Genomic DNA, 10,131 nt, shown 5'->3' on the forward strand with positions numbered 1-10,131 from the left:
TTATGAGTCATAAGTAATTGTTGACAGAGTATATGGTTTTGCAATTCTTGCCATCCTAGTTGTTTAGGTTAAGGCAGTGGTGAGTTTTAAAGGGGGAGCTGGTGGTGAATCTAGCTATACTACTGTAGCATGTGGAGAGTTTAGAGAGGTTGTTCTTGGATAGGTTAGTATATATAATAGAGGCATAGAAAAGGGTGGAAATGAGGTGGGTTTGGGCGAAAGTTTTCCTAGCAGAAGGGGTAAGGAAGGGTTTGAATCTATAGAGGGTGCCCAGTTTTTTGTTAACAGATTTTATGGTGGAGTTTATGTGTTCATCATAGCTGAGACGATTATCAATTGTTACACCTAGTAGGCAGGTTGAAGTATCAGGGGTAATGATGGTGCCATTGTTAGAGGTTATGGAAAATAAAGGACCGTCTGATTTTTGAGTTGGGGTAAATAGCAGTAGTTTTGTTTTTTTGGGGGATTAATGAGGAGGCAGTGTTGCAGAAACCAGTTTTCAACATTTTGAAAAACAGTTTGGGTAATGGAATGGAGGGAGGCTATATTCTTGGCTGTACAGATTAAGGTGGAGTCATCAGCATATTGAATGCAGGTGGCTTGAGCTATGTTTGTGTGTAAATTGTTAATAAATAAGGAAAAGAGTAGGGGACCTAAGATAGAGCCCTGGGGTACACCAATATTAACTGGTAGTAGTGAAGACAGATTATTATGCCAGAGTACTGCTTGCTGTCTATTTTCTAGCTAGGATTTAAACCATTTTAAAGCTTGAGGATCACGAGAAAAGGCCTTTAGTTTGTTGAGAAGTAAGTTATGGTTAACCATATCAAAGGCTTTTGACAGGTCAATAAATATTGCAGAGCAAAAAGAGTTATTGTTACGATTTTTATATAGAGAGTCAGTGAAGGATAAGAGGGCAGTTGAGGTGCTATGGAATGGCCTAAAGCCATGTTGGCAGTTTGCTAGAAGGTTATTTTGTAGTAGGTGGTTAAGTAGTTGTTTGTGACTAAATTTTTCCATTACCTTAGCTAATGGGGAGAGTAAAGCAATAGGGCAGAAGTTAGAAAGTTCTGTAGAAGGTCCACCTTTGTGTAAAGGGATGATGTGAGATATCTTCCATAAAGCAGGGATTTTGCCTTCTGAGATAGTTCTGTTAAGGATAGAGATGGGAAAGTCTATGGCTTTTGCAGCTATTTGGAGGTATTCAGATGGGAGAAGGTCAGCAGAAGGGTTGCAAGGTTTCAATTTTTGAAGCAGTTTACAGATGAGGGATGTAGATACAGGTTGTATTCTAAAGGTAGGTAATGAAGTATTACAGGTATTTGGTTGGAATGTATTAATGGGTGGTAAAGAATTAGCCAAGGTTTGAATGGCTTCTGTGAAGAAGATATTAAAGGAATCAGCGATTTGTTTGGAGTTGTTATGGTTGATACCAGTTGGGTCTGGAGTGGTAGTGTGGTCTGGTCGAAGAAGTTTGTTTATGCCAGACCAGAATTTTTGTGGGTTTCGTTGGTTGGTTTGTTGAAGGTGAAGGTAAAAGTCTTTTTTATCTCTAAGAATATCCTTCTTGGTGGCATTTCTTATTTGTTTAAAGTGGAGGTGGATTGTTGGACATTTGGTAGCTCTCCATTTAGCCCAGATTTTATTTCTAAGGAGTATCTTTTGCCTAGTTTGTTTTGTGAGCCACGGGGCAGCTTTGGATCTTAATCTAACAGAGCGATAAGGTGCATGGCAGTCAAGGATTTGAAAAAAGTTAGTGTTAAAGTAGGTAACGGCTTTGTCAAGTTCTAGATAGGTAAGAGGAGACCAGTCACATGCTTGCAGTTTGGTTAGGAAGCTGTCTGGATTAAAGATTTTTTTTGAGAGAGAGGTTTTGAGATTATGAGTAGTTGAAATGCAGACCTTATGTCTAATAATGTAGGTAAGCATATGGTCGCTGATATCGTCGGGAAGGGTTCCTGGAGTATAGGCTTCGGGGTGGCTATTAATAAGGATACAGTCCAGAGTAGCTTCTTTGTTGTTAGGTTTGTGGATTCTTGTAGGAGTTGTGATTAATTGTGAGAATCCAAAGAGGTTTATGTGGTTGGTAGGGTTCAGAGAACTACAAGTGGACCAGTCTCTGTTAAAGTCACCTAGTACAATGGTCTCTTGGGGTAGTTGGGTAGAGAGGAGACTGAGAAGGTTCTCAAGAGTATTGGTATTATTACCTGGGGGTAGATACATGCAAATTAGGCAGAAAGATTTGGAGTTATTGATATGGATTTTGGTAGTTAGGATTTCAGATGTGGTGTCTGATGAAGGAAGCACTTTAATTGTGGAAATGTGGAGGTTAGATTTATAAAGGATTGCTATTCCTCCACCTTTTTTGCTTTTACGGTCATTTCTAAGGATGTTATAGCCAGGAGGGGTAATTTCCTGGTCTAGGGTAGATGATTTTAGCCAAGTTTCAGTAAGACATAGAATGTAAAAAATGAGTGTACATCAAGGAGTGCATTTTATTGTTAATACTTCTAATGTTAAGGTGAGCTATGAAGAGGGAGTTAGATGGTACAGTTAATGTAGAAGTTATAGGTACTGTTAAATTGGATGGGTTAATCGTATGGTTAGCATTGGGGCCAGGGTTAGGATGAATATCACCACCTAGGAGGAAGTGTTGCTGGGGATATTGTAGAGTTTTAAGTAGTTTGTAGAGGTTGTTAAAAATCTTTTTGGTAGGTAAGTAAGTGATGTGGGTAGTTCTATGAAATTTTGGTAGTGTAAAGTTTGAATTATATGTTATGTTACAGTGGTTAAGGGAGAAGATAAATGAAAATGGTAGAGTTTGTTTGAAGTAATGGTTAATTTCAGGTAGAGGATGATCTTCGAATGAAGTGAGTAAGTAAGGTATGGTCAGACAAAATATTGTGGTAGTGAAGAGTAGTATGCTTGTGAATATATTTTTCTTTGTTGGAGCCATGGTAAAAAGTAAATTTATGTAGGGAGTAATTAAAGTTAGCAGGTACTGTAGAAAGAAGAAGAGAGTGTTAGAGAAGAATAAGCATGGCATAACAAAAGCAGGTAGGAAATTAGAGGAGGGTTAGATTACAGGTTGACTTGGGAAGTGTGTTAATGATGTGGATGGTAAGGTAGGAGAGGGGTGGTTAGAAAAAGTTAAGTAGTACTAATAAGGAGAGAGAGGTAAGGGAGTGGCCTGGTGATGTTAAGGTATGTGACAGGATGCGATAGTAGGGGGGTGTGGTCAATGAAGTATATGTGTAAGATTAGTAGGGGTGGGTGGGAATTGGGGGTAGGGTAGCGGAGCGGAGTGAGCCCGCAGGGCGAACGGAGCGGGTAGAAACAGACAATGGTGCAGCTAGAAGAGATACAGTCAGCACAGCTGATTACAGAAGGTAAGTTGAGTAAGTCTAAAGTAGGTAGGAGCAGAGATACGTAAGGGGTCTATTAGAAAGCAGAAGAGTGTAGCAATTTAGAATGAAGGGTACAGTGTGAAGTTTAAGAGTAGTTCAAGGTCATAGAAGTAAAGAGCAGTAAATTCAGAAAGCCAAATAGATAAGCAGGAGAAATACTGAAGAGGGTAGAGATACCACTTACTGGACAAAGCTAGTATTATAAGCAAGTACAGTAAGGAGGGTAGGCAATTTCCAGATAGGGAAGGGGGACAAGTTAATAAGAGGGATACCAAGAGGTGGAGTAAAGTATTGTTAACAAGGTAGCTGGTTGTGGGGGGGGGGTAAGAGGCTGCTGGCTGACTGGGCTCACAGCGTGCTTTAGAACCCCTGAATCAATAGTGGACGGTAGTATGTTTTACAGGCAGGACATAAATAACATACTTTTCTTGTTTCCTTGAGAGGGGGTGCAGGGAGTAGAGGCTGAGGGAAGAAACCACAGTTTATTTGTCGGACGGGTCCTTTGTCACCCGGTAAGTAGGTTCACACAAAGTTATAGACTGGAACAGCACAGTGAAGTGCAGGGTACATGTGGGGGAGAGAGAGAGAGACAACAGTGGTAGTGAGTAGCAAGAAGCGAGCATTAACACAAAGTTAGATAGTTAGAACAATAGTTTTAAAAATACAGTTAGAAAATATACATTCACTTCTATGTTAAAAGCTACCAATATCATAAGAGAGCTTGTAATCAGTTTAAAAAATACAGTTAGAAATTGCACATTCACTTCTATGTTAAAAGCTACCATTATCATAAGAGAGCTTGTAATCAGTTATGTCAAATATCTAGCAGGTTATGTTGTGTAGGCTCAGTAGAACACATAACTCCATTAGAATAAAGGCATATTCAGACATAAATACATGAGGAAAGAGTCGAGCCAGAATTAGGAACTATGCATAGAAATTAACAGGATTTAATATATTACTTAATGTGAGTATGAACTGGTAGCAGGCCTATAGTCTGCACTAAGCTTTGGACAGAGGAAGCAGCACATTAATTATTACAGCATTTGGCTAAAGCATCCTCCTGGTTGGCAAGATACTGCAGGCATTACCTAATCTTTGTTTAAAAAAAAATGTTTATATATGTGTATTATTGTGAGCCCTACTTAAAATAAAAAAGTAATGAAGGTAGATGTGGTATCCAAACGTAGCCGATGTTCATGGTACAGCTTCCATAGGGTTGGCGTGAAGCAAAAAGGCTAATCCTGGCCTTTTAATTATGTAAAATGGGTGTAAATACTAATATTTCTAGTTTAAAGGTGTATTTGACTAGAAGTTAATCTGATTCCCAAAAAAACCTGAAGGCCAAGGCACAAGCAGCCGTTGTGTCCACAATGGCGTTTCTACACGTACATAAAAGCATCCACATGGACCTCGAACTGCTATTAGTTCTACACTTTAATTGGGTACAAATAAATTAGAAACTAAGTTGTAATTACAATTACAGTTAATATTGCTACTTACAATTACAGTTAATATTGCTATGTGGACTAGAAACTGGACTAGAAAGTCTTAATTACAATCCAGCAGAGACTGGCTAGAGAAAAACAGAAATGAATACCTACAGCTTCGGACTTACAAACCTTGTTTGTGTCATACAAGACCTACATCAGTTTCTGTAAGCCCCCGAGTAAGCTAGCTTCACTATAATAACAGTTAAGACGCCCGGCTTGCAATCCAGTAGTTACGGGTTACACAATAATTCACAGAGACCTACAGTAGTTTTAGAGCGCCCATAAGTAAAGCTAGTTAAAAGTGTAATAGCAAAGCTGTAAGTGTATTTATTAGCCAGGAAATAGCTGAAAACTTGACAGTCTCGGATATAAAAGAGTTTGTTTAGGCTGCCGACTCAACTAGCTCTCAATATATCAAATAAGCATTATAGGCCAACGCTAGTAACCAAAAAGTACAGGCAGCAGTCGTGCCTAAGATTTTACATAGCAAGCAAAGAAGGCAAAACTGTTACCATTGCATTTAAGCTGCCGACCCGACTAGCTTACATACAGGCTAACGCTGGTAATTAAACAGTATAAGCAGCAGGCTTTTTGGGCTAAGGGGAGTATTTGTGGCTTAGTTTCTACAAACCAAGCAAAGGAGGCGAAAATTTTACCATTTCACAGTCAAGCGACCATTATTATACATTAAATGTCGCCCTGGTTGCAGCTATCAAGAAGGCGTAACAGACCTAATTTTGGCGTCTCAAAGCTTTTCAATACTTTAGATTCAACAACGCAAACGGAAACAGCATGGAAAGTATCATGTAACAAACATATCAGCTTTACAATTAACAATAAAAAATAGTCCAGGCTACGGCTGATTAAGCAGCCGTTATCGACATAAGTGCAGCTTCTAATACATAGTCGCTCATATGTAGGTACCACGAAGGTGACTGCACACTAAATGGCCGTTCCTTTACCAGGACACCAGCAGAGGAGGTTATGATGCAAAGCACACAATAATTATGTCCCATATTTTATGTAATAGTTGCATAAAATAGTTATTTCTTATCTAAAATACCTAAATGTTACAAGAAACATAATAAGCAACTAAACTGCTACAAGAATAAGCTTTTATTTAGGCAAAAAAGTTAAGTTCTATCCTTTGTACTGACCGTGGGTATGTGTCGGCCTGTAAAATCTGATGTGTGCCCCGAAAATGTCCCACTTTGACCATTTGAAAAGGTGGCAACCTTAATCACATGAAATCCAAAACCTAATTTGAACATGGATAAAATTGCAGTGTTATAAACTCTCACCACCAGCTCCACAGGAAAAAAATGCTTACAACCAAAATTTCCAAATGGCACACACTTCCATCCTCAGAACTGCTGCTCACCAAAATATCAAGTCACTCCCAGGGTTAGATGTATAAACATAGCTCTTAATCTCTTAACTCCAGAACATAAGACAAATCCAAAAGTATTCAGGGACACTCCTTACAATATTAGTACTATTAACTTCCAACTATTGGCAGAATAAAAGAATGTGAATTAACAGGCATTTTCTGAAGTAAAAGAATCGCATTTAACTCAACTTCTTCTTCTTCTTTCGGCTTTTTCATGGTTAGGGGTCGCCACAGCGGATCATCTGTCCGCTCATGATAGGCGTTTAACTCTTAATTATCAAAAATGCAGTTTGTCACCTCTTCTCCTAAATTTGCCAGTTTTAGGAAGGATTGGGAGAATGGACGGAGCAAAATTTTAGATCAAAACGAGGGACAATTGAGAGCGCGTGTTTAACTAACAGGCTAGCCTGAACGACTGAAGTGTGCAAATTATTGTTAAGCATTTTTGGATTGGTTAAACATTTTAAAGAATGTCCCTGATGGCAATTACACTGAGCCAGTAAAATTAGTTGTGCTCCTATCAAAACCCCAACTAACCCAAAAACATAGTAACTAACTTATTAATCCTACCAAAACCCCAACCAACCCAAGAACATAATAACTATTAGTCTTAACTCACAGATGTGTCTTCCAACTCCTCCCTCTACAACCTATTTTTTCAGCCCACACTAAACAAATGCCACCCTAAATACCCTTTTCTTTCTTATCTTCCTTGCGTTCTATCTGAATATGCTTAACTATCAGACACACCCCTTCGAAAAGAAAGTCTTCTCTGAATTCATTGCTTCAAAGAAATTGTTTTCCATCATGTCTCACCTATTAGTAACCTATAGATGGCTTTTATCTTTGACCTATTGTTAACTTCCTAAACACGTTACAAACTGCATTTTCCTCTCCTTAATTTGTTAACTAAAACTTTATAAATAGCTGTATTGCTACATTTTAAACCTCTTGTAACCTACATTATTATTTATTACTAAATATCAATACTATTTTGTTGTTACTAGATGCTTTTCTCCCCGGGCCTCCGCTGAAAATGGACATGTATCCAGTCGGACTTTCCCGGTTAACAAATGTAAAATAAAATAAAAAAAAATAAATGAATAAATTAGGGATTTACTGTTACGGTGATAACCACTCGATTTCCTACTTCACTGTCTACTAAACTCCAAAAAGACTTTCCCCATTTCCAAAACAAGTTCAGCAATATGACACTGAAATCAACTCACGTGTCAGTAAATGTTGTTGTGACATGTAAGAGAAAGAAGCAAACTAGCCTGTGCCCCCCATCCTAGTACAGCATACATTTTGGTAAGTGACAAAATGTAATACTGTATGTGGAGACACCTCTCCCAACAAACACAGAATTACTGAAACTAACACCAGTATTAACAACAAGGGACAAAGTGTTGTTACGTCGGTGGAAAAACATAATGCGTAGCAGAGAGACGGGAGAGTAGGATGCAAGAAAAAAACCACAAAGTCTTATTTTGTGCGGCATATTCTGTTATACAAGGTACCAGCAGCGAGCTGAAATGCTGGTGCATTAATCAACACTCTCTTCCAAAAAAAAGTTAATTTGTGCATTTCCGCTTATGTTTTGCAACTCTGGTAAGATTCGTTCTTACCATAGCTGCTTATTAACATCAATTGTAATTCTGAAAACTTGTACGCCATTCTAAAGCAAAGCTCATTAAAATGCCTTCACAGGTCACCAGCACGTGGGCGTCTAGCTGATAAACAGAAGTGGAAAATAGTGTTTTTTTTTATGACTCATCCACTACCGCAAGTGGCAGAACAAAATATTCTTACCTCTGTCTTGATAGTACTTTGTTTCACTTTACGATCATCCTCTTGGGTCAGCGCCATCCTAGTTTCTTTTAACTCACTACCCATACTAATCTATGGGCAGACAGATGTCTTACAGAAGTCCTACAAAATCGTAAAAAGACATTCATTCGTATAAAGTTACACAACAAACGGCAATGATTAGAAAAGTTTATTTTCTTTGGTTAACAACTGTACACACATACTCACGATAATTAAAAAACAGAACTTATGAACATCTCTCAACTACCGTGTGATCACTTCAGTGTCATTTTGTTTAGGGTTTACGTTGCTTAGCTTTATTTAACTGATGGCTTAGTGTTTTAAGCCCCAGCTACTGTGCACCTCTCACTTATTTTGCACTTGTTGAAATGGTAGGCACGCCCCGCTGTTTGACAGTTGGGCCTCCACGACGCGCCCCTCGCACGCCGCCTGCCCAACTGTCTTGAAATGGGGCGGGTTTGCAAACAGCACACTAGAAAAGGAAATGAATTGCTCCTCGATCTTAAAGACTAACAGAGTGGAAACCCACGAAAACTGCTTCACTAACTTAATATTGCAACAACGAGTACTGTATGTGGCCTTTTAAATCGGTAAGTTAACATGTCACACATCGAGCGACGTTCACTAATATTCTTGTAACTGCGTGGTCTAGAGACAAATACGTCATTGTAAATGCACGTACACGTGGATTTGACTCTCTTTCCCCCCTTGTGAAACAGAATGAATTTTACCCGGGTAATGAATAGGTTTGCCTCTGGAAATTTAAATACATTTCCAGCTGAGTAAAAACATTCCACAGCAGTACAGTGCGGACAACAGACATGTTGCTATTTTGGCTGTGGAAGTGAACCGAAAGAGGCGCCTCTCAAATAAAGAAAATGTCAAGAAAGCTCAGACCGTTACACAGAACATGATTAGCTTACTTTTGTTTCGTGAAGCTGAATGTCTACTCTGCACGACTGCTGGACTGCCTTCATGTTTCTCAACTGCCCAGATTTTTGCCTCATGTTTTTGGTCTGTTAGTCATAAATTATTTGTTTTCTGGCAAATCATTGAGGATGGAAATCAGAAAACAATAACATGCTTTTGAGTTTAAGAATTCAAAGAAAAAATTAATGCTAATGGAAAACCTGTTATTCTGTGAACTAAGTTTATAAAATCACTATTTAAAATGTCCCCATTGGGGGGTCTTCCTTTGCCCCCCCCCCCCCCATTATTTCTGGCTTTGTCCAGATTTTTTGCTCTAATAGGTTGAGAGGTATGTCTGTCATAATATGGACCAAAAAGGCAAAATCTGGTGGACTTAAAACAGTTTCAACTAGTAAGCTCGTAGCATGGTTAAATATATTACATTATACTTACCAAAATCTTTTAATTAAATAATATGAGTCAGTATTATATACCATGGATATTGCCATAAGCTGAAAATAAGCATATTGTTTAAAAAATGTGCACCAACTTATCCAGTGACTATACAGCACACTTGCTTGGAGGAAGTTGGCTGTAGACATACGTTTATCATGCTTATCAAATGCACTGGATGTTTAGATCAACTGATAATTGAAGTGAAATCACTAAACCAAATGTCAGTCAATCACCGAATAAAAAGATGTGTGCAAAGGACTGAATTTGCATTTGTACTGCGACCCATCAAAGCTAAACACATCATTACACTTGGCAGTCCCTGTAAAATGCTCTACCAACACCAATGACTGAAGGGATCTGTACAGTCCCCCGGAACCACTTGGACAATAGCGATTGAAAGGATCCTGCAATATCCGGACTCAAGGCTGTAGTCTCTGAGTCTGTCCACTGACATCAGGAGTGGTTGTGATGAGATGAGGCCAACCTGTCCAAACCTGCACTCCCCACCAAGCCCCCATTAAAATTTACTCTTCCAAAACTGCCCTTCCACCTACTAATGCTGTGCCATCTTAGCCTTTACTGGCTTGCTCTTGCTGGAGAAGGCAAAACCCTGACAAAATGTTACGTGAAAACCATGACATTCCTT

At 38.9% G+C, this 10,131-nt stretch overlaps 1 protein-coding gene across 3 annotated transcripts in view; it reads right to left on the bottom strand.

Annotated features, from left to right (window-relative positions):
• Positions 1–8,740, bottom strand: part of SLC25A42 (solute carrier family 25 member 42) — a 420,552-nt gene extending 411,812 nt beyond the window's left edge. For 2 of the 3 annotated variants that reach the window (XM_044053932.1, XM_044053930.1), the window contains exons 1-2: positions 8,328–8,739; positions 8,103–8,222 (exon numbers count right to left, since the gene is read on the bottom strand). In XM_044053932.1, coding sequence (XP_043909867.1) covers positions 8,103–8,186 — 84 coding nt within the window. In that variant the 5' untranslated portion in view covers positions 8,187–8,222; positions 8,328–8,739. Of the gene's footprint in view, positions 1–8,102; positions 8,223–8,323 lie in introns of all 3 variants that reach the window. The other variant, XM_044053931.1, reaches the window with a different exon arrangement.
• Between the last annotated feature and the right edge of the window lie 1,391 nt (positions 8,741–10,131).

Source organism: Protopterus annectens, chromosome 13.part0 (genome assembly GCF_019279795.1).
Source record: "Protopterus annectens isolate FY-2018-M chromosome 13.part0, PAN1.0, whole genome shotgun sequence".
Classification (NCBI taxonomy): domain Eukaryota; kingdom Metazoa; phylum Chordata; order Ceratodontiformes; family Protopteridae; genus Protopterus; species Protopterus annectens.